At 53.5% G+C, this 24,857-nt stretch overlaps 1 protein-coding gene across 3 annotated transcripts in view; it reads left to right on the forward strand.

Moving 5' to 3' along the window:
• ABR (ABR activator of RhoGEF and GTPase) overlaps nt 1-24,857 on the forward strand; it is a 185,991-nt gene that overhangs the window by 77,179 nt on the left and 83,955 nt on the right. For all 3 annotated transcript variants that reach the window (NM_001435386.1, NM_001435388.1, NM_001435387.1), the window contains 1 exon segment: nt 11,675-11,859. In NM_001435386.1, the coding sequence (NP_001422315.1) occupies nt 11,675-11,859 (185 nt within the window).

The following is a 24,857-nucleotide window of genomic DNA, read 5'->3' on the forward strand; positions in this document are numbered from 1 at the left end:
AGCCCTTTCTCTCTGCCTCTTCCACGTTTTCACCAGCAAACCTCCCAGTCCTTCGAGACTTCAGTCAAACCCTGCCTCTTGGGGTTCCTGCTGTGGTGCAAGAGGTTAAGAATCTGGTGGTGTCTCCGAGGCGGCACCAGTTAGATCCCTGGCCTGGTGCAGTGGGTTAAGGATCTGGCATTGTCACAGCTATGGCATAGGTTGAAGCTGCAGCTTGGATTCGATCCCTGGCTTGGGAACTTCTAGATGCTGCAGGTGCAGCTGAAAACAACAAAACAAAACAAAACAAAACAAAACCCCTGCGTCTTAGAAGTAACCTGTCAGTGCTTCTCACAGCCTGGGCGAAGGCTCCTGGAAGTGTTTCAGAGTTCAGTTTCATTTGACTTGAGGGGCTGTGACCTCAGGGTCCTTGTCTTAAACTGGTGGTTCTCAGCCTTACAATACATTAGAATCACCTGAGGAGCTGCTACTTCGCCCACCTGACCCCAGTTCAGTGTGGGTCTCTGGGTTGGGAGCCAGACACCAGCCTCCTCAAGGGGTTCTGTGCAGGGAAGGTTGGAACTGGTATCTCAAAGTTCAGAAATTAGGAGTTCCCATCATAGCTCAGTGGTTAACGAATCCGACTAGGAACCATGAGGTTGCGGTTTCGATCCCTGGCCTCGCTCAGTGGGTTAAGGATCTGGCGTTGCCATGAGCTGTGTTGTAGGTTGCAGACACAGCTTGGATCTGGCGTTGCTGTGGCTCTGGGGTAGGCCAGCAGCTGTAGCTCCGATTCGACCCCTAGCCTGGGACCCTCCATATGCCATGGGAGCGGCCCTAGAAAAGGCAAAAAGACAAAAAAAAAAGTTCAGAAGTTAAATCCTCCCATGGCCTGTGAAGCCTTGCTTGATGCCAAACCTACCAAATGTAGGTTGACCAATGACTCAAAGCCCAGGTCTTGACCACCGTCCGGTCCTGGCTTCTTAGGCCCTCTTCCATCAGCCATAGAGCAGGGGGAGCTGAGAAGGAGGTGGCTTGTCCCATGGGAAAGGTGCTGGTCCCCAGGTGCTCCACCTTGGTGCCCTGCCACCCAGGGGCTCTTGACGGGATCTTCTGGGTCCGCTGGGGTCACAGGACCCTGAAGGTGTCCAGCCCGTTCTCCTGTTCCTCCAGCCCGCCTCTGTTGAGGACTATTCTGCCCAGATGTTGTCCTAATTCTTTACCCACCCTGGTGTTGGGTCATGTCCCAACCAGCCTGTGACAGGGGCATTGTTATCCCCATTTCAAAGGTGAGAAACTGAAGCTCAGAGGGTCTGGAGCCATCCAGCTGATGACCCACAGAGCAGGCCTCCCGGTTCTGTGGCTGCTCAGCTCTGGACTCTGGCTCTGCCTTGTGGGTCTGGGTTTCCACCAGGTTGGGGGTTGGGAGAGGCCAGCCCCACGTGGCCCTCGGCTCTGTGATGGAGCGAAGGGTCACTGTGGGGGTCATCAGCCCCAGCACTGACCCCGCCTGTCGAGGCTAGCTAGTGTCCTGGTCTGCTGGGCATGGAGGGGAGTTAGGGGATTTGAGGGGAAATGGGCAGCTCTGTGCACCTCCCAGGGGAGGGACCAGCATCGGGAAACCCCGCGAGCAGTGTCAGAGCAGGGGCAGTGCAGGCCTCCACAGTGGCGGGCATCCAGGAGAGATGGGAACAGGGGCAGAATCATTTGCTGGACGTTAGTGACAGGAACATCAGGTTGGGAGAACCCTACCTGTGCAGAAGGAGAGCTCCTGGGACCTCAGCTTCAGCTACGCCAGTCTGCTCATCGGGCCCCTGAACAGAAGGGCCTGCTTCTGCCCTGGGGCTTTGTCGCACTGTCCCCCTCAGTGGGAATGGCCTCTTCCTTCCCCTCTCCTCTCGTTTCTGTCAAGGCTCACTCAGACCCTTCTTCTAACGGCCCTCTTCCTCCTCCAAACTTTGACACAGGTTGTTTCTTCCACTCCTGAGAGCAGCCTACCCAGGAGGTTTTTTTCTATTTGTACAGGTCCTACATATTATAATTGTGAAGCAGGAGTTCCCATCATGACTCAGAGGAAATGAATCTGACTAGTAACCATGAGGATGCAGGTTCGATCCCTGGCCTGGCTCAGTGGGTTAAGGATCTGGCATTGCCATGAGCTGTGGTGTAGGTCGAAGATGTGGCTCGGATCTGGCATTACCCTGGCTGTGGTGTAGGCCAGCAGCTGTAGCTCTGAATCAACCCCTAGCCTGGGCAGTTCCATATGCCATGGGTGCGTCCCTAAAAAAAGAAAAAAGAAAAAAATATAATGGTTGAAGCACAGGTTCTGGGGTCAGATTAGCTGTGTTCAGTCTTAACATCCTTTAAACCTTGGGTAAGGGACTTGTTTTTAATTAAAAAAAAAAAAAAAACTTTTAAGGGAATTCCCATTGTGGTGTAGCGGAGACGAATCTGACTAGGAACCATGAGGTTTCAGGTTGGACCCCTGGCCTTGATCAGTGGGTTAAGGATCCAGCGTTGCCATGAGCTGTGGTGTAGGTCACAGACGTGGCTTGGATCTGGTGTTGCTGTGGCTCTGGCATAGGCCGGCAGCTGTAGCTCCAGTTCGACCCCAGACCTGGGAACCTCCATATGCCGTGGGTACACCCCTAAAAAAAAAAGCAAAAAAAAAAAAGACCCACATTTTTAAAACTGCACCAATCTTAAGTGAATAGCTTAATGAACTCTTACCTACCTCACTCACATGCCCACCACCCAGATGTAGAATGTTTCCAGCACCCCAGAAAGTTCTCTTATGCCCCTTCCCCGTTGATACCCACTGCCTGCCCATCCCCAGGGAGCCACTACCATGAACTGTTCATTGTGCCTGCCCTTGAGCTGCATAGAAATGGGATCCCATGGAGTTCCCGTCGTGGCTCAGTGGTTAAAGAATCCACCTAGGAACCATGAGGTTGCGGTTTTGATCTCTGGCCTTGCTCAGTGGGTTAAGGATCCAGCATTGCCATGAGCTGTGGTGTAGGTCACAGACGCAGCTTGGATCTCGCGATGCTGTGGCTCTGGCGTAGGCTGGCGGCTACAGCTCCGATTGGACCCCTAGCCTGGGAACCTCCATATGTCACAGGTGCGGCCCTAGAAAAGACCAAAAAAAGGAAAAAAAAAAAAGAAAGAAAGAAATGGGATCCTGTGATATGTGCTCTTTTGTGTCTGGTTTCTTATGTTCAATACAATTGGGTTTAGGATTCATCCATCGTAGGGTTGCTCTGAAGATGTGCACAGCCCAGGGCCTGGCCTGGTCACAGATGCTAGGACCACACTGCCAGATTCTGGAGGGCAGGGCAGAGTCTGTGCCCCATGGCTCTGTTACCACCTGACACAGTGTGTGGCATGAAAGAGACTTTTGATGCTGCCTTGGAAGGAAGGATGGTCAGGCCTGAGCCTCTCTCTGCTGTTTTTGTTTTGTTTTGTTTTGTTTTGTTTTTTTTGTCTTTTTGCTATTTCTTGGGCCACTCCCGTGGCATATGGAGGTTCTCAGGCTAGGGGTCAAATCGGAGCTGTAGCCACCGGCCTACGCCAGAGCCACAGCAACTCGGGATCCGAGCCGTGTCTGCAACCTACACCACAGCTCATGGCAACGCCGGATCGTTAACCCACTGAGCAAGGGCAGGGACTGAACCCGCAACCTCATGGTTCCTAGTCGGATTCATTATCCACTGCACCATGATGGGAACTCCTCTGCTGTTTTTTTTGAGGCTCTCCCCTCCCCCACACCTATCTTCAGTTCTAGGACAGACAGTGAGTTTATCACCTAACATCAGCCTTTGTACCCCCCTGCTCCGAGGGCAGGATCATTCCACACACCTGGTACTTAGCTTTATCCTGCACCCACAGGTTCTTAGCGGGTCCAAAAAGAGGTTGGCAAGATCCGTCAAACTGCCCTCAGCATCTGTGTTGGGGGTTGAGATAGCAGGCTGGATTCTTGGCCATGTCCATGGTCATTGGTGCTGGACAGGCTCAGGGGAAGGTTGCAAACAGCCTGGCCTGTGTGCCTCCAGCCATCTGGGCGCCCCTCCTCCTTGCGCCTACCAGAGCTCCAGGTGGTGGAAGTGAGGGCTGTCACTCGAGTTTGAACTTGTCCCCAGAGGCCAGCTCTCCACATTGCATGTCGAAGGTCTCCATAGCCTGTCACTGGGTGGTTCGTATCCTGACATCCGGCAAAGGCTCCATCACAGGCTTGCAGTAGGTACCCTAGGTTCACAAGTGGTCCCGATCTGGGGGATTCCTATGTGATCTGGAGGTCACAGGGTTCTGCCTGCATTGACAGGAACATGAGCGCATCGGGAGAAGTGACAGGAGTTAGTGATGCTTGGTGACGATGTGGCTGGCAAGCCCCACTGTGCGTAGGGGTCCAGATCAGTAATCCTCCTGGGTCCTGCCTCACTCTTGGCTTGGCTCACAAGGCCCTCAGCGTGCTGGTCTGCGCCCACTTCTCCAGCGCTATTGCCACCGCACCCCCTGCTCACGCGGTGTTCTAGCCAGGCCGCATTATTTATAGTCCCCTTAGGGGGCCCTGCTGCTTCACACTTTGTGCCTTTGCCAAGCCTCGTTGCCGAGAACTCTGCTCCTGTCCCCCATCTGCCTGGCAGGCACCCACACATCTTTCAGGATTCAATTAATTATATTAATAATAGCAGCTAAGATGTATCGGGTGCTTACTACGTGCTAAGTGCTTTGCGTGCGTTACCCAGTTTAACCCTCACAGTGGCCCTGTGTGCTCCATCCCTCCGTCACCCTCTTTCATATTCATTGGTTTAACTAATATCCATTTATAAGGGGCTTCCTTGTGCCAGCCACTCTTCTGAGCACAGAGCGGTTAGGAAGGGATGGATCCTGGCTTGTGACCCCAGGGTCCTTGCTCTTAGCCACAGTGATAAACCAGCTCCCTTTAAGTATCACTCAAGTCACCCCCCCGCCTCGCACTGCTTCTTGCTCCCTCCTCTCTGCCTTGCCTGTGAGGTGCTTCTGGCAGAGCATCTAGGATGTTTCCTTGCTAATTGGACTCCCTTCCTCTACTGGGCAATAAGGATTTCACTTAGGAATGTGTTCATTTCAAGTGGCTGAAAATCCAACATATGGGGATTTAAGAAACGAGGTAGGCTATTTCTAGTGTGGCTCAATTGCTCAGTGGCATCAGGGAAGTGTCTGTAGTCTTTCTTGATCATTTCCTTCCGGCAGCCATATGGCCACTGTAGCTCCGGTTATCACATCTGAATTCAAGGTGAGAAGTCTCTTTTTTTTTTTTTTTTTTTTTTGTCTTTTTTGTTGTTGTTGTTGTTGCTATTTCTTGGGCCGCTCCCGCGGCATATGGAGGTTCCCAGACTAGGGGTCGAATCGGAGCTGTAGCCACCGGCCTGCGCCAGAGCCACAGCAACTCGGGATCCGAGCCGCGTCTGCGACCTACACCACAGCTCACGGCAACGCCGGATCGTTAACCCACTGAGCAAGGGCAGGGACCGAACCCGCAACCTCATGGTTCCTAGTCGGATTCGTTAACCACTGCGCCACGACGGGAACTCCTTTTTTTTTTTTGTCTTTTTTGTTGTTGTTGTTGTTGCTTGAAGTCTCTTTTTTCAATATCAAAGCAAAGACCTTGCCAGAGGCCCCATCATCCTTTACTTGCCTCTCATTGATCAGAACTCTGTCAGTCTGACCACTCCTGGTTGTAAGAGAGTGGAGGAAGTGGGCGTCTTGACTGGGACTGGGTCCACTGCCACCTCATACAGCCCCGTATGATAAGCAGGGAAACAGGGAAGGTAGCCATTGAGTTGGAGACAAGCAGTGTCTGCTGGTGACCTGGAGAGCAGAGACCATGTACTAATTTCTTCCAAATTCTCAGAGTCTAAATGCTTTATAATTGTTCTCTGTTGTTGCCTTGCAGGCAATATACTGTCATACGCACATACAGACTTTCTTTTTCAAGCATATTATACTACAGATACAATTATTAATTTCTTTCTTCACTTAACAAGACGATGTAAATCACCCATATAATTTTTAATGAGTACACAGTAGTCCATCTTGCAGAAATAACATAATTTACTCAACCAATTCCCTACAATTAATCATTTAGCTCTTTTTTAATATTTCACAGCCATAAACAACTCTGTGTTTAATAACTTCATAACTTTATGTGCATTTATAATTAATTTCTTAGGACACAGTCTTGAATTATGCTGGATTGTGGGTTAAAACTCTACCAAGCTGTTAAAGCTTTGATACCAAATTGACTCTAGCAAAGTTGTGCCAGTCATATATGTCTTGTCAGAGTTTCTGAGAGAGCCTGTTCCCTAACAACTTTGGGTATTTTCCCTGCTGATTGGATAGGAAAATTACAAAAATTAGAAGTTTGCATTTTCTTTGATTACAAGTGGAGTTAACATACCTTGAGCATTTGTAGTTCTCGTTTTAATTTTCCATGCATTTCTTTAACTCATTTAGAAAGTTGAGGCATTCATCTTCTCACTGGATTGCAAAAGTGCCTTGACCAAGGAATGCCTGGCTCCACCGACACTACCTCTTCCAGTGCTGGTTTTTGGTCAAGGACTAACTTCATTCTCTGCCTCCCTCTTCGCATGGCCTTCTTCTGTGTGTTTGTGTCTTCCTTTGCTTCTTATAAGGACACGTCATCCGATGTAGGTCCCACTCAGTTCATCTAGATTAATCTCCTCAAGAGGTCCTTAACTTAGTTATATCCACAAAGACTTTTTTCCTAAATAAAGTCACATTTATGGGTTCCAGGGTTAGGATTTGGACATATATATTTGGGGGCCACTCTGCAAACCCCTGCAGGGACCTAGAAGATGTCGGCTATTGTAGGGTGGCAGCTAAGACTCTGTAGGTAGGTGCTAACCACGAAAGGCCTTGAATTGAGGAGTTTGGTCTGTACCTTTGAAGTGAAGGGGGAACTGTTGAATTTTGAACAGGGGAGAAACACAGTCAGATTCGCAGTCTGGCAGTCATGGGGAGAGAGTGTTGGGATTGTCCTTGAGAGAGTTGGGGAGGGTGGGGAGGAGGCCGGGAAGTGGGGGTATTTCAGGGCATAGAAGATGAGTAGGAAGAGGGAGGCATCTGGAGTGACTTCTTAGGTTTCAACTTGAGTGACCTGGCAGATTAACTGCAGGAAAAGGTTGGGTTTGAAGTTCCTGAGGGTGGAGAGGTCCAGGAAACAATCAAAGGAGGCGTCTGCAGCCCAGACCTCTCCCTGGAGTGTAAATGAAATTTGGGCGTAAATTTAAAAAAAAAAAAATTTTTTTTTCAAAAAAAAAAAAAAGAAATTTGGGCGAGGGAGTAAAATAGAGGCGATAGGAACCTGGAGAACTACCTGTTTTACCTCATCTTTTTATCATGAAAAATTTCAGCATACCTAAAAGTTTAAAGAATTGTAGTGAACACCATGTACCCACCATCCGGAGTCTATAAGTATCATTTTTTTCTTCACTTACTTTATCATACATCTATCCACCCCTCCAAACGTTGTCAACCCATCTTGTTTTTGATGTATTTCAGTAAGATGCAGACATCAATACACTTCACCCTATTATGGGGTAGCAGCTAGGACTCTAGCTTACTAAGCATGATAAACATACTTATCATTAACAAGAGTCCAATATTTAGTGAAATACACAAATTTTTTTTTTTTTTTTTTTTTTTTTTTTGGCTGTGCTCATGACATGTGGAAGTTCCCGGGCCAGAAACTGAACCCATGGCATGGCAGCAACCTGAGCCACTGCAGTGAAAAAGCTGGATCCTTAACCTGCTGTGCCACAATGGAACTCTGAAATGCACAGATCTTAATGTACTATTTGATGCATTTGACAAATGTATCCACCTGTGTACCTCAAATCCCTGTCAAGATACAAAACATTTCTGTCCCCCTAGAAAATTCCCTGCAATGCTTATAGTCAACTCCTGTCCCTACCTGACCCTCAGAAGCAACCACTATTTTCTTTCTTTTTTTTTTTTTTTTCCAAGCCTAAATTAGTTTTGTCTGCTCTAGGACTTTATGTAAGAACACAGGATGTGTTCTTTTGTGTCTGGCTTCTTTCACTTAGGATAATGTCTGTAAGAGGCATTTCTGTGTGTCTCAGTAGTTTGTTCCTTGTATACACACTGAGCAATATTCTGTTGTAAGGATGTATAAGGAATACCAATTTTAAGGGGTGGGCAGAGAAGGAGGATTCCACCAAGGAGACTAGAAAGAACACTGAAGACAGTAGGAATAGATAAGAACCCAGATAGAATGTCAAGGAAGACCATCTGGATCAGTTCTAATTAGGTTTAAATGAATATGACATAAAAACTAAATAGCAGTGACTTAAATAACAGGCGTCTTTTTTCTCTCATGTAAAAGAAGTCCAGAGGTGGGGTGTGTTGGCTCATTGTGCCATTACCCGCCCAGGCTCCTAGCTTTGTGCTCACCTATATTTAGCACTGGCTTCTAGCCGCAAGACCACCTCATGGTTCAGTATGGCTGCTAGAGCTCCAACCATCCTATCTGCTTTCCAAACTCGCAACAAAAGAAGGAAGCATGGGGTGGGTAGGGGGAGGACGTACCTTCCAGGTGAAACAATTTCAGCAGCTTTCTTCAAAATTCCAGAGATAACCATTTAACATCTCATTGGCTAGAACTTAATCACATGGCCTATGCCACTAGGAAAAACAGCCTTTTAGCTAGCCACTGAGCACACTGCCACTCCAAAGACAAAAGGATTTCTGTTACTAGGAGGGGAAATGGATATTGGCTGTTAGCAGCCTCCTCTGCCTTTTCTTTTGACACCTGCTAGCCAAGCCAAGGTCCACTCAGGCCTTCCTGTCTGTGGCCCTGCACCAACTGAAGGCTGTGCTTGGCAGATCGCTATCCCTGGGGTTCCTTCCTTCTTGGAGGGTTGGTTTCTCTGTCTTTTCTGTATCCCTTTTCCTGGTAGGAGTCTCCCAGGTCTCTGGCCAGCTTCCTGGGCCGTTGGGGTCTCCTGGGGGGTGGAATGAAGGGGAAGTGCCCAGAAACATTTGCAGAGAGCCCTGTGGGCACTGCCTCTCACTCCTGGGCCTCCTGCTGCTGTGTCCTCTCCAGCCCCTCTCAGGTGAGCCTCCTTTGACCAGGGGGGAGGGCGGAGGAAGGAGATTTCTCTAAAGCTTCGTGAGATTCAGGAGTTCCCGTCGTGGCGCAGTGGTTAACGAATCCGACTAGGAACCATGAGGTTGCGGGTTCGGTCCCTGCCCTTGCTCAGTGGGTTAACGATCCGGCGTTGCCGTGAGCTGTGGTGTAGGTTGCAGACGCGGCTCGGATCCCACGTTGCTGTGGCTCTGGCGTAGGCCGGTGGCTACAGCTCCGATTCGACCCCTAGCCTGGGAACCTCCATATGCCGCGGGAGCGGCCCAAGAAATAGCAACAATAACAACAACAACAAAAAAGACAAAAGACAAAAAAAAAGAAAAAAAAAGAAAAAAAAAAAGCTTCGTGAGATTCAGAGGGGAGATGACATTGAGACAGACCTGGGTTCGGATCCTTTCCATGCAAATCTGTCTGAGACTCAGTGACTCAGTGACTTCGTCTGCAAATTGGGGACAGTAAGGAGCACCTCACCGACGTGACTAGGTTGAGATTTGGGTCCACAGCCACCTCTCCATCCAGGATGAACTGGGCACACATGACGGGAGGCTGGCAGAGCCCTTCCCGCTCTGCCATGATCCAGACAGCTCCAGACTGTGTGGCAGAGGGCATGCCCTACCTTCCGTGCTGTCCCTTCTGTCCTTGCCCTTAGGAAATTTCTTGAGAGTGAAGGCTCTGGCGCTGGGACCCCGGGGAATTGGTCAGTGCGTGGGCGAATCAGCTGGAACCTGAACTGTGGGCCCGGCCAGGGTTCCCTGTAGCTCATGTCCTTGGCCTTGGCTCCAGTCACTAACAGGGCAGCCTGGAGCCTCCTGGAGGAGAGGCAGCAACTTAACGAGGTGTTTCATTCCCGCCTTTTGCTTCTCCGAAGTGAACAGGTCTCACCAACCAGCCAGGCCCCTCAGTGCCAGGCTCAGGCAGGCCCGATGCTGCGGCTCTTCTTCCTCCCTCCCGCCGGTGGAAGCAGAGGTGGCTCACCCCCTGCTTGTCTGAGCCAGAGGCCCTGCGTCCTCCCGGCCCTGGGCCCTATTTCCCGGGTGCATGGCCCGTGCACACATCCCAGTAGCTGGATCGAATGGCTCAGTCCTGTGCTTCTTCACACGCATGCCTGTCCTGGAAAAAAAAATAATAGCTCACGTCCCTGACAGCTTAATGGGCCATCAGCATGGAGACTGGAGAGCAAGTCGGCAGGAACAGGTGCAGCGAGGCTGGGGAAGCGCTTGGCTGCCAAAAGGCCAGATTGGACTGCATGTGGCCATGGCCCGGCGCCCCGGTGACCCGTTGACACTGTTCTCAGGCTGCTGGCTGCCCCTGAGGCTGGTGTTGTGACAGAGGAGGAGGAGCCAGGGCCCCCGCTGAGAAGCTGGCTCAAGCCTCAGCTCTGGAGGGACAGTGCATTCCTTTGCCCATTCACTCACTCCATACACCTTCCGAGATCCTGCTGTGGGTCAGACCCTGGGTGCTGGGCACTCAGCAATGGTGGACACCCAGTTCCCACCCCGGGAGCTCAGGGATGGGCGAATGGGCGGGATCATCAGGGCACTAGGAGGCCATGCACGGTAGGATTTCCGAGCTGGGACCCCAAGGGGGACATCCTAGAGGAAGTGAAACCCGAGCAGATGATGGGGCAGCCCAGGGTGGGGGTAGGGGAGGGTCCCTCACGCTGCTGCAGGAGAGTCCCGCACTGGTGGGGTTTGATCCGGGGCCTTTCTGAGGTGCAGCCCTGCGCCCTGCATGGACCCGGCCCGCAGTCCTGGGAGGGGGTGTCTGTGCGTGGGCTCTGGCCCCTGAGGGGGGTTGGCAGTGCCAGTGGGGTTAATGGCAGCTTGACTTTACTGTGGCCTTTTCTTCCCTCCTTCTCCAAAGGAAGCCTACATTGAAATTACAGAAATAAGTGCCGGCTTTTGAGGAGTCTGCTGTTCAGCCACATCCCTGCCAGGCCCAGGGCCGCCTTCTCGCCCACGCGCTGCCAGCCCTGGGCTCTGACCTGCGCAGGGCCTTGTTCAGAGGGTTGAGGGTGCCCTCGTGTGCTGTTCTCAGTGCCCCCCCAGAACGCTGCCACCTCCCCACACCCGACCAGGGATGGGGCTCAGAGTACAAATGGTACCCAAGGAGGAGGGGCCCAGGAAGTGACATCGCTTGGCCCGCCCCCACCTCCTTGTTCCCTATAAAAAGCAAAATGGTGACTCAGAGAGGAGAGTTGGAAGCGTCCTGCCTCCTGCTCCCACTGTTAATTTTTAGACTTGGAATTAGGCAGGAGGCAAAGGAAACAGCGGCTCGAAATACGCGCCTGACATGCTATTAAGCGGGTGGCAGCAGTGGAGCCTCTCCCCCTCGACACCTGGCAGCCCCTGAACTGCGGTGCCCGGTGCCTGCTGGCGCTCCCAGGCCGCAGCCCTGCCCGGGCCGGCGTGGATGCTGCAGCCGGGGCCATGGCAGCTGGGGGCCGCCGCCGGCGCCCACTGCGCTATCAGTCCCTGGCAGCCCTCGTGGAGGACTCTCAGTGGCCTTTCTTGTTCCTTGTCTCAGACTTCAGCTACGGGGCAGACGACTACGACGGAGAGGGGAATGAGGAGCAGAAGGGGCCCCCGGAGGGCTCGGAGACCATGCCGTACATCGACGAGTCGCCCACCATGTCACCCCAGCTCAGCGCCCGGAGCCAGGGCGGCGGGGACAGCATCTCCCCCACCCCACCCGAGGGGCTGGCACCAGGGGTAGGTACACCTGCATTTCCTTCTGGGTTTGGAAAGAGGGGGCTTTCAGGCAGAGGGGTAGGCAGGCATGGGTGTCGTGGGCCAGGCTCTGCTTGGGGCACTTCTGAGGTGCAGGACTGGGGAGATTTGGGCCTGGCCGTTCTCCATGCCCCCATCATCTCATGCCCGTCCTGGATCTCTCAGACCAGCCCCCCACCCACATGCCACTGCTCTGCCAGCCGTCTGCTCCCCTGACTCCTGGACATCTGCCCTCCTCTTCAGCCTTCTCTCTCAGCCCCTCGTTAGCAGGATGGGGCCACGGGCAGGGAGCAGGCTCTCCTCTCTGGGCCCTGGCTAGGCAGTGGCTGCCTCTGTGACCTGTACATGTGGGCCATAAATGCACAGGTGCTGGCTCAGCACACCAAGGCTGGCCTCGGCACCAGCTGTGGGGGGAAGTGCGCAGCTTCCATGGCATTCTCTGAGGGCCCCAGGCCCGGCCAGCCCTCCTCTGTTGACTCTGGAAGGGAATGAGCCCCAGTGGTGTCCAGCTCTTCTCTTGTCCACTGACGAGAGCTCAGCCCCAAAGAGAAGCATTTCCCCAGGAACACTGAGGATGTGCTGAGACAGGCCAGGGGATAGAGATGTGTGAGGTGTGCAGTCTGTAACTGATGCTCTTCCCGGCCACAGGGACCAGCTGTGTTTGGGCCCAGCTTGTGCATGTGTCTGAGACACAAGAACAAGTGAGACAGGGGGATTCCTGGGGGCTGTTTTTCTGAAATTGGGAAGAATCAAAACCATTTCTTCATTGTGGGGTTGGGGAGGGGTGCTTGAATTGTTCAGTCCTGCTTGGTCAAGGGGCTTATCCAGTTGTGTTTTGTGAGGGGACCCCTTTCTTCCCTCTGATGCCCTCGAGGAGCAGTCACTGAGATGCCCTGAGATACTTGTTTCTCCCCTGCTCCAGCCGGGGGGCCGCCTGGACTCTACCATTTCTTGAGAACCCCCTGCTTCCCTCCCTCTCAGCCTCCTTGGCCACCCTCCACCCCTACGCAGAGCTCTCACCCCCTCTTCACACACCGGGGTGGCTGTTATAGCCTTTGGCAACAAGGGCCTTGGCAACCGGCTTCCCACATGGGGGAAGCCACGTTGTTGCCATGGCAACAGAGGCCTCGGCAGAGCTTATCAGCTGGCAGACGGTGCAAGTTTGGGAAGGGACGGCCGGGGGCAGGTGGGAGATGGAGGTGATGGGTAAGGGTGTTGGTCAGTTTTAGGTCCCTCACCCCAGCCGGCGTTCTGGGGTGTTGTCCTGTCATCCTAAGGAAGGGTGGCAGGGGACAGACAGCCATCTTGGATGTGCAGGGCAGAATTCTTGCTGCCGATGGAGGGGAGGTTACTCTGGGACCTGAACTGGAGCCACCCAGGAAAACTCTTGCTTCCTGTTTCTGCCTTTGGGTCTCTGACCACAACAGGGCTTAGAGAGTATCCGGGAGACCCAGCTATTGCCCTTGTGAGCAGGTGCAGAAAGAGACGCTATAGGACTGAACACAGCACCAGGAGGGCCAGCTGAGAGTTGAGAATGCGTGGCCAAATTAGAACCGCTTGCTAAAGGAAGAGAAAAGCCATTTCCTTGTCCCCTCCCTTCCTTCCTTCCTGCCCTGTGTCCTTCCCTCATCACAACAGCTCCTCGCTGGAGTGTTGTCCAGTGAATCCCCAGTGAGAGGTACTCCAGGTGCTTTCTCTAGTGACCTGGCTCACACACACGTGGAGAGGACCTGCTTGGGCTCTGAGCCTTCGGGGCAGGACCTTGCTTAACTACGTGGCTGCCCATTTTGCTTGGTGACTCACAAGGGAAGAACTGGTTTGAGGACTTTGAAGTCCAAGAGGTGCTACAGTGACAACTGACCAAAGTGCTGGGGAACCCTAGGATTAATTGTTACACCATTGGCTGGAAGTTATATGAGGAAGAGGTGGGGAGTATTAATCCAACTTTGGGGATCCCAGAAGATTCTGGCCCCGTGCATCCCCTGACTGCCCTGAGTACTTTCCCTCCTGAGACGCATTACTGCCCTTTTTGCTGTGTCACTGGCCCCATCTAGTGGACTCAGCAGGTATTGCTGTTTACGCTGGGGTGCTGAAGAGTGGACCTCTTCCCATTTGGGGGCCGGTTTCAGTTTTGAAAAGAAAGAAAGCCAAGGTTTCTGCTACTTGGCTCTGCTCATTTGACCAGTCAGGTCCCCTCCCTTCCAGGCTTCCCATCGGGGCATTGGGATCCAAAGGGACTTTGGGACCAAATCAAATGATTGTTCTACATGTTCGGATATCTGGCCTTTGGCAGCTAGGCATTCCACCCTCAAATATGCAGCCAGCTTGTTCCTGGAAGTGCAAGCTTTGGTCTTTGAGTTAGGGTTCTCCAGAAAAAACGGAATCAATAGAATGCACACAGAGAGAAGGATCCATTTATTACAAGGAATTGGCTCACTAGATTATGGAGGATGAGACGTCCCAAGATCTGCAGTCAGCAGGCCAGAGACCCAGGACCACTGATGGTGTAGTTCCAGTCTGTGTCTAAGGCCTACAAGCCAGCCGAGCCAATGGTGGAAGTTCCAGTCTGAGAGCCAGCAGGCTCGGGCCCCAGGAAGAGCTGGTGTTTCATTTTGTGTCTGAGGCTGGAGAAGACCACTGGCACCAGCTCAACTGCCAAGAGGAGGAAGTCCCTCTTACCCTGCTTGTTTGTTCTGTTCAGGTCTTCAGGGGTTAGATGAGGCCCATCTCCATTAGGGAAGGCAATTAATTCAAGGGTTTATTTCATCCAGAAGCAACCTGACAGGCACACCCAGGATAACGTTTGGCCGAATATCTGGGCACCTGCGGCCCCATCAGGTTGACACATAAAACTACCCGTCGTGGTCTTACTGTCCCAGTAGCCTAGAGAATGGAAGGAACATGAGCTTTGGCTAGGTGAACACATGCCTCTCTCTAGCTGTGGGACTTTGGACAAGTGTCATGACCCCTCTGAGCCTCAGTTTCCTCATCTCTAAATAGGACTGAGCACCTCAAGGGCTGTTGGGAGGATGGACCAGGATGCTCAGGTGAGGCCTAGAGCATTGGGCCCGGCTCAGTGTGGGTCCTCTGTCTGTGGTGACCAAGGCCCACGAGACCCTCCTCACCAGCTTTTAGAGGAGTGGGGAGCCCAGAGCACTGCAGGGACCTGGTCTGATGAATATCTGCTGGACAGTGACCGTGTCTGCTCTTGCAACTTCCTTTCTGGGATTGGATGCATCCTCCCAGGCGTAGCCCAGATGAAACCAGGTCTCTGCGGTGCTGGCAGGCACACGCCCCTCCTGCCTCACTCTGCTGCTCATGCCTTAGGTGCCGCAGCATGCAGCTCACTGCGGGGGGCTGGGGAGGGGGAGGAGAGCCCTGCCTTGCAGACCCTCTCTGTCCCCAAGCCCAGGCTGAGCACAGCTCCCTCTGGTGGCGCAGTTCAGCCGTGAGGGCTGGTTCCCCCCCTGCCCTCCATCTCCCTGCCATCTCTGCGCTGACACGCGGGGCACACGTTCCTCCAAGAGGACTATGGTCTTACAGAAAAACATGCTCCCACATGCCACGGACACCTCTCACTCCCTCTCCGGAGGCTCAGTGAAAGAGGCCCTGAGGCAGAAGATCTGGGTGTCATCTCAGCACTTCCACTTTTTAGCTGTGTGCCCTGAGAGATGTCGCTCACCCTCTCTGAGCTCCAGTGCGCTCATCTGTAAAGGGAAGATACTGAGAACTCCCTACCTCCTGACCTCATGCAGCTGTCAGGAGGCTGCCGTGAGATGGCATTAGGCAGAACGCTGTGTAAATTGTATAGTCTGTACGTGTTAACACTGTACTAATAAAAGGTTGAACGGAGGGTTCAGACTCTAGCTGGCAGGAGACTCCAAAGATACGTGGGGGAAGAGTTGAAACGTTACCCTTGTCATCCTTCTCATCCCCCCCCCGCCACCCCACCCCACCCCGCCTCCTCCTCACAGCTACTTAGATGCACCCTGAGCCTTTTTCACGGGGTGTCTCATTTAAGGCTCCCCACTACCCTGTGAGGTAGGCGCAGTGATCATCATTTTCCAGTTGAGGAAACGGAGGCTTACAGAGGTAACATATTTGCCTAAGACCAGCCAGTGGGGCCAGCGATGAACTTAAACTTGGGACGTGCTGACGCTGGAGTCTGTGCAGTGTCGCCAGGTCTGCTCAGATGCCTCCTCCCTTACGAAGCTCCCCTGGTCCAAGGCTGAGCCCTTTGCTCTTGGGGGTGTGCACAGGTAGTTGTGGGGCACGTTTATAGCTGATCACCTCCGTGGCCCTGTCAGCAGCTCCTGGGCACCCAGGGGTGTTCACCCTATGTTCATGGAATTGAACCAGGTAGTACTGGGATGGCGAGGGGGCAGGAAGGGAGGGCAGATACGGTCACGGGGCGAAGCTGGAACGGATAGCTTCTCGCTTCCTCAGTCCCTTCTGAAGGCTTGGGGTTTTGGATATGAGGTTGCAGGACAGGGAGGTTGCTTCTAGGTGAAAGCTCGTGGAGAGCCGGGAGCATCTGAGATGGTGTCCCGGTCTGCTCCAGTTGGACAGTGTTCGAGGCCTGGGTTCAGGGGGTTGGTGCCTGCTCCTGATCTTATGCTTCTCAGGAGTTTCCAGCTGCAGGTAAAACCAGAGGCATCTCTCCGCAAGTTGCCGACCTCCTGTCTTAGCAGCTTTGCTCATTGCTCCCTTTCTGATCTTTGGTCCCTGCTGCAAAGAGCAGGAGCCCATCTGGCTCCCCCTACGTGCCAAAAGCTGTGCCAGGAGCCATGGCTTTGTGCCCACCTCTCCCTCTGACCACTGGGGAACCCCCATTTTGTAGATGAAGAAACTAGGGCTCAGGGGTTCCTTGACTTGACTGAGGAGGCCGTAAATAGAAAGGAAGCTGTGACCCTCAGCCGCTCCCGAGCTGGCCCTCCCTGGCATCTCTGCCCATTCCCGTCTCGCCCCTGCCCAGGATCCAGCTTCCCTGATCACCCTCTCCTGGCTGACCGGGAGCACCCCTGCAGCGCTGGCAGCCTGGACAGGCCCTCCCTCTCCCTGCTGGGACCGTCGGTCATTGATGTGCTTCCCATCTGCCAGCGCTGAAGGTTCACTGAAGGTCTGCTGACGTCCAGCCGGCACTGTGGATGGGACGGTGAGCCCGGCCAGACCCATTCTCTGCCCTGAGGCTCTGGAGTCTTTGAGGTGGGCCAGGGAAGCTGACCCACCCTGAGAACGGCTTCACTTTGAGACACTTGGCCACACAGGTGAGCCGCCAGGGGGTAGAGGCTGGACGGCCTCTGGGCTCTGCTGGGGTGCAGAAGGGCAGGGGGCATCTCAGCATCAGGCTGGCTCTTACCCCCACACTCTCTAGTCCCACACATTCCATCATCGTCGCCTAGTCCCTCCGCTGTGGCGCCAGCACGTTCCTTCATGGGATGATGCTCTGATGATGCTCTTGTTGTTGATGGAATCCTTCCATCTGCAGGATTATGGGCTGGTGGCTTCTATCCGGAGGCCACACAGAGCTCCCACCGTCCTGCCTGTGTGGCAGAAAGAAGGGAAACTCTTTCATAGCACTTACTGAGTCCCAGGCACTCCTATAGCTTTGTAAATACCAACTCAGGAGTTCCTGTCGTGGCTCAGCAGAAACAAATCTGACTTGTATCCATGAGGACACAGGTTCAGTCCCTAGCCTTGCTCAGTGGGTCAAGGATCTGGCATTGCCATGAGCGGTGGTGTAGGTCGCAGATGTGGCTCAGATCTGGCGTTGCTGTGGCTGTGGTGTAGGCCAGGGACTACAGCTCCGATTCGACCCCTAGCCTGGGAACCTCCATATGCTGTGGGTGCGGCCCTAAGAAGACAGATAAGTACATACATACTTAGACTAATTCATTTAGTCCTCACCACAGCCTTGGGAGGTAGGCACCCATGCTGCCCCATCTAAGGCACAAAGAGGTGACATAACCCGCCTGAGGTGCCACAGCTGGTGCGTGGCCGCTGCTCTCTGCCACCTGTGCAGAAAGGAGCCTTAGTACCTCTTCCTGGCTCTGTGACTTTGGACATAGAGACTCGGTCCCCTCAGGATAAATGAGGATAAATTCCTTCTACCTGGAAGGGCTGCTGGGAAGGACCAAGGGACGCAGCAACTGTGAAAACTCCTGTCTGCACCACAAGGAGGACCAGGTCCCAAGGTGATAGCTGACTTTGAGTCTCTCCTGGGATGTGATCCCCAATGTCTGTGAGCTCCCAGCTCTGAGCTCTGGCTGCCCTAGGACCCTCCTACCCCCACTCTCATCCTGGCAGAGGCGGCTCATTTCCAGTGGCATTCAAGCCGGTCAGAGGCCCCTTTGGAGGGTGTCACCATGAATGACCACTTTCCTTAGGAACCATCCACTCAACCCAGATCCCTTGATTTCTCTTCTTGGAAGCCTCTTTGCCTTGCCCGACCGGCCTCCTGGGGTCATTTCTACTCAGGAAGTATTTTCCGGGCACCCCCCTTTTACAGGGTCTTGTTCTGGATACTGTAGGGAATTAGCATGAACAGGCATGCCTTGGGATTACCCCTCACCCCCCTGTACACACACACACACTCCCTCAATTTCAAGGGCATCTACACAACAGCCTTGAGAGATGTGCAACATCTCGGGGGGAGGGGTATCATGCGGCCTCAGGGAGGGGAGCATGTAGGTGGCACCATCAGAGAGTAGGTGGTGTTCTGTCTGGGCAGGGGTCAGGAAGGACACTCTAAAGGGGCTGTGTAAGTGCTGAAAAGTGGGCAATGCTCTGGAGGTGTGAGAAAGGAGAATGGGCCGGTATGGCTGAAGCACTGGGTTCCTTGCAAGAGGTGCGAGGTGAGGCTGGGCGTGGGCTCGGGCTCCCCGCTCCTGCGCCCCCCACAACACACCACCACTGCCAAAGAAGAGGAGAGTAGCTGGTGCCTGCCGAGGGTGCGACCCAGGCCAGGCACTGCCCCACGTGTACGAGCCCTCCTTGCAAACCTAGAGTTGGTGTGAGAATCATCCCCATTTTATAGACAAGGCAACGGAGGTTCAGAGAGTTTGAATGACTTGCCCAGAGTCACACAGCTGGCAAGAGGATTCAAATCCAGAACCCAGGGAAGTTTTTTTGGCTTTGTTTTTATTTGTTTGACTACATAAGCAGTGACGTGTGCTGTTTAAATTGTTATACCCTGCATTTGCTTCATGTAATTGAACTGTATGTATGATTGTTGGAGTGACTTCTGCTACAACAGAGAAAAGGGAGGCAGAAGGAAGAGCTCGGTTACCAAGAAGACGATGAATCTGACTCCATCTGTGGCTGCAGCTAACTCCACCCGGCCCTGGCCCTTGCCCTTGGGGTCCGTTCTCATTGGCCTGGAGGTGGGGTTGGAGTTTCTGCCAAGAAAGTTGTAGAGGCGGAAGATAGGCAGGGAGGACAGAGAGGGGGCTTCAAACCAGGACAAGGTGTGGAGGTGAGAATCTCCCTGGCCCTTTCAGGGGACAGCAAACAGCAGAGGTGGTTGTTGTCAGCAGTTTGATCAGTTGAGTCGCGGTAGGGGCCCCACTGCCCTTGTTTGGGCTGACTTGGTGGCTTCCTGATAGGCACGGAGTGAGCAGTGTTTTAGAAAGAGCAATCTGATGTCAGTGGGAGGAGGCATTGAAACACGGCGTGTGTCTCCCTGTAAGTCTTCCTTGCCCCCTCCTCTGTGCTTAGGGCGAAATCCAGCGTGAGCAATGCTTTCGGGCCGTGTCTCGCTGACCCCTTCACCGCCACTCCCCCCCGCCCCCCCAACCTCTCCGGCCTCATTACCATCCCCTCACCTAGAATGTTTGAGCGCTGTACGTCAGTTTTGTAACAAGATGCTTGCTCATTGCAAACTCTAGCGCCTAGAACTGCACCTGGCACATAATAGATGTCCCGTACCTACTGAACAAATAAACACTTGCTGCCCAGACTGAACTCATCTCACTATGGCTCACACCGTCCTATCTGCCCTCAAGCCCCCGCTGGCATGGCTAACCCCTGTTCATTTCCAGGTATGAGTTTTAATGTTACCACTTCAGGAGAACCTTCTGTGACTGCCACCCCCCCCAACTTTGCTACATCAGATGTGCCTGTCTTGTGTCCCCAGAGCTCACTCTACTTTCCCAATAATAGCATTTGCCATACTTCTTTTTTTAACTTCTTTATTTTTCTGATTACATCACTGGAAATTCTAGCGTTACAGAAACATATAATATGGAAAGCGAAAGTCTCCTGAAGTCTCATCCAACAGAGAGAACTTCTGTTGAGTTGGTTGTGTATTTCTCCTTATTTTTCCATGTGAGATAATTTATATAATACATAGATATATTCATATATTTACATATATTCTTTTTTTTTTTTTTTGTCTTTTTGTCTTTTTGCTCTTTCTTGGGCCATTCCCACGGCATATGGAGGTTCCCAGGCTAGGGGTCGAATCGGAGCTGTAGCTGCCAGCCTACTCCAGAGCCACAGCAACGCGGGATCCGAGCCACGTCTGCAACCTACACCACGGCTCACGGCAACGCCAGATCCTTAACCCACTGAGCAAGGGCAGGGACCGAACCCGCAACCTCATGGTTCCTAGTCGGATTCGTTAACCACTGCGCCACGACGGGAACTCCTACATATATTTTTTAAAAAGTGGGATCATACTATTGATCCTGTTGTGTATCTTGCTCCGGTTATTTTCCTTAAGTCTTGCCTGTCAGTGATTCAGGACCTCCCTCATCCTTCTTCATGACTCTGCGCGGTGTTTCTTTTTATGGAGGTACCAAATTCACATAGTCTGTCCCCTTCTGATAAACATTGGGGCTGTTTCCAGCCTTTCACTGTTATAACCATCATTGCAGTAAACATCTTTGTCCAAAGATCATTGAGTCCTTGTAGCAATGCTTTTGCGGAAAAACCCTTTAATGTGGAGTTGCCGAGTCAGAGGGTGTGAACATTTTAAATCACAATAGGTATTTCCACGTTATTCTTTGTGGAAAAGTTGCACCTCAGCCCCATAGTTCTGAGATCGTGCCCTTCCTCTGGCCCTGGCTCGGCTTGCCGTGGTCAGTCTGTGCCCGATACGGGCAGCCCCACAGAGGTGGACAAAGTGTCCCGCCTGTGGCTGCGTTCTGCATGCTGGCACATCGCCGGGCGCACAGTAGGCAACAAACAGATACTTGTTGATTGAGTGGGTAAGAGGAGGAGAGGGTGGAGCATGAGAGTGCGAGAAGGCTGGTGGGTTCGGGGCGAGTAAACTATGCGTGGCTTGGAGAGCATGGGCTTGATCCGTGTCCAGAATCTCAGTCTGCGCCCTTGTCCATGGGGAGTCTGTGCCCCTCACCCTCCACGGAGTGGTTCCTGCCCACTTCTCCAAGGTCATTGCCCACCCCTTGTCTCATCTGTCCTCCAGCTGTGCTTCCTGGGGTTCCTTATAGAACATCTTCCTCCCTTTGCCTGGAAACCCTTCTCGTTTCAAGAAGCTGCTCAGAAGCCGCTCTCCCATGAAGCTTTTCCTCTCGGGCAGGGTTGGTGCCTTTGTCCTGCGTTCCCACTGTGTTGGTCAGTGAGCGCACTGGCCCGTTTGTTTACATGACCTTCACCCCTCTGGGGTGAGAGCGTTCTCATGGGGGGGCTGTGTCTCCCAGATTTGTGTATTTGTAGTGCCAGGCCTTCTCTGGGGAAGAATAGGTGGAGAGACGGATAGGCAAGATTGGGAGTCAAAGTGGAACATGATTGTGGGTGTGTCAGTGTGAGATGCTGCAAATGTTGGTTGGGGTGGTGGCTTTGGAAAAGGAAAAGAAGGAAGAAACTGAAGGGACTTGGTAAAAGGGATGTGGGGCCCGAGGGAAGGAAGAGCTGCAAGAGGGCCGCCTCTCCAACAGAAGTGGAGAAGCCAGAAGGGGAAGCTGGTTTAGGGAGGGGGAACGGTCGTTTGGTTTGGACTTGAGGGGCTGCTGATGGGCCTTTCAAGGGAGGAGAACCAGGTGGCAGTGATATCACCCTTGGAGCAGGGCAGGCTGCTGGAGCTGCAGACGGCGACAGGCCACCTCTGGCCTAGCAGCGAGTTCTCCAAGGGTAGAGAGCAGAGGGCTGAGGCCTGGGTCGGAATGGGTGACTCCACACTTACAGGAGGTAGGACAAGGAAGGACTGGCCTAAACCAGCATGGTCAGAGGCAGCATCCCCATGGCCAGGGAAGCTGAGGGATTTGAGAGCATCTAGACTGGAGAGGCTGGAATTCCCATGTGGCTTAGTGGAAACCAATCTGACTTGCATCCATGAGGATGCAGGTTCGATCCCTGGCCTCGCTCAGTGGGTTAAGGATCCAGCGTTGCCCTTACCTGTGGTGTAGGTCACAGATGTGGCTCAGATCCTGCATTGCTGTGGCTCTGGCGTAGGAACCTCTATATGCCGTAGGTGTGGCCCTAAAAAAAAAAAAAAAAAAAAATTACTGCAGAGGCTGAGGAGTGGAGAAGGAGGCCTCTGACTATGGAAGAAGGCAGTTTAGGGCCCCTTGGAGCAGAATGCTTCTCTGGAGAGGATGACCAGGAGCCAGGCTGAAGCAGGCAGGATTGTAGAGGAAGCTCGGGTCCAGAGCTGGCTCAGGGCATCGGTAGGGGAAAGGGAGGGAACACCATTGGGACTTGTGAGTCACTTCCCTCCAGGGGCAGGACTGAGGGCCTCTGAGTAGAGTCCGTGTGCCCGGTGGAGATGGAAGGGCATTCCAGTTACTCACTGGAATTTCCAGCCAGCCGGGCTGGGGTGGAGCAGAGATGCCTTGAATGTTCAGGGGGCAGCTTCTGAGAGGTTTCAGGTTTGGGAAAGAAGTGGGGCTCGGTCCTGCCAGGCCAGGTAGGGGCATGGCGAATGGAGATGGGGAGATGCCAGGAGACTTCTGAGGGCCCCTCCTGGTCCTTTGGGCTGTTAGGCCCTTCTCCCATGCCACCTGCTTGGCTGACTGGTGGGGGTAGCCATGCCTTGCAGGGTGCAAGACAGACTGGCACAGAGCCCTGGGCTGGCACACTTGTGCCCTGGGGAGTGCCAGACCTGGTTGTTCCCAAGCCCTGGGAACAGCCTTGTCCAACCAAACCAAATGAGGAACTGTGGCTGAGAGGGCCCTTCAGATGTGCCCGGCTATTTATAAACCTGCCAGGGCAGGGACAGGGAAAAACGGACTGAGGGAGAGGGCGGGTGTGGGGTGTGCCTCTGTGGAGCCCTGTTGGCCCTGAGGCCCCAGACCTGCCCTCGATTTCTTGGTCTGTATTTCAGCTTTGGTGACAGGGAGGAGCCTGTCGCTGCTGAGGACAGGTTTTATGCTCGCATAGAAGGGCAGGAGCCCCACCTGGAGTGCAGAACTCCCGGACTTTCTGGGAGAGTTGGGATAAGAAACCTTGGCCATTCCTCTCCTTTTCCCTCCCCTCCCCTCTCCTCCTCAACCCTCCACCCAGTTCGGAGGCTCAGCCAAGGGCCCTGTTCTCAGATGAGGTGTCCAGTGGGGAGGAGAGGTGGTGATCCCAAGTGGCCCAGGATGGTGCAAGGTTGACCTCCCTTTGGAATGCATTTTCAAGTGAGTTCTAAAGAGTGTCAGTTCCCACGCGGTGAGGGATGTGCCATGTGCATAAGGAGGCCGGCGGTAGACACGTGAGGAATTGATGGTCAGCTCAGACACTGCTTCCCCAAGAACCACTCCAGCTGGTCCTGGCAACTGTGTACTGGCAGAGACACTCATGAGTGAGAAACACCAGGAAGATTTCAAGGGAATCCCTTGGCTAGAGACATGGTTGAGGGGCTGGCGGGAGATTGGGGGGTGCGGTGGCGTGAGTGCGGCTGGAGCCTCAAGGTTCACCACCCAGAATCCTGAGTCTCCACTTGGTCTCTCTGGTTGGTGGCACCGACTATGCAGATGTACAAAGATAAGTGGTGGCTGGATGTGTGTGAAGCTGAATTTGATTGCAAGATGCCAGGCCTACTGAGAAAGTGGGACAGATAGGGTATTTGAGAAACTGCCCCTCCCCCTCCCTCCCACAACTGCCAACCTTCCCTCAGAGAAACAAACAGTTGCAAGAAGGCATCGGCCTTGTCTGTGGGCCTGACTCAGTGTGCAAGTGTGTTTCATTTAGGCTGCACCGTGTTTTGTTTCTCCAGTAATTTATCTGCCATCATTTTCAAATTAAGAGATGTCACCTAAGAATCCAGATTCCAGCTTCGCTTGAACCATCCAAGATGGGGCAACCTCAGCCTGCATTGCCCCTGGCAGCCAGCAGCTGGAGCTGAGTGACAGTTTCTTCAGTTCACCTAGTCCCTACCTGGCTCACTAATTGATCTTACCTGCACCCTCTTGGGTGCTGGAGTTTGCAGCCTTTGCCCTGGGTGCTGTGTTGTGAAGGAGCTTTTCCAGGATGCTGCCCTGAAACTCCTGTCCTATGAGAGAGCAGGTGGATGTACTGTGTGGGGCTGGGGGACCAGAACGTGCACATCCCCCTCTGGACGGATTTCACTTCTGTAACGGTGCAGAAGCCAAGGGCAGCAGGCTGGAGCTGGGCAGGGCTGGCCAAGCTCCATCCTGGGTTAAGTGTACCCTGCCCCATGGGGCTGGTGCTGCTGGGCCCAGGCCCCTCTTGAGGGAGAAGAGCTCTAAGGAGTTGCAGCAGCATCCGTGAGTAGGAGGTGTGGCATCTCCGGTGGCCCTGCTGCAGACTGCAGACCCCGGCTGACATGAGTGCTGTGTGGGGAGGCAGGTCAGGCCTCCTTTGCACAAAGCCTTGTTTCCTCCAGCCACGGTGGGGATGGAAATTCTGGTTTCTCACCAGGCCTTGGCCTCCCCTCCTCAAAGGTGTGGGAGCCTGAGGCGGAAGTGAGAAGGGGCTTGCCCGCATCCCAAGGTGACACCGAGGCTGGCCCGGGGGGCCGCGAGGCTGTGCGGGCAGCTGCTCCTCCGCTCCGCCCCCCGCCTGCCCGCCGGCCC

The sequence above is a fragment of the Sus scrofa genome, chromosome 12 (genome assembly GCF_054392235.1).
Source record: "Sus scrofa isolate SSC_HxYL_T2T_F1_AM1 chromosome 12, Sscrofa_HxYL_maternal_Yorkshire_Landrace_v2.0, whole genome shotgun sequence".
Classification (NCBI taxonomy): domain Eukaryota; kingdom Metazoa; phylum Chordata; class Mammalia; order Artiodactyla; family Suidae; genus Sus; species Sus scrofa.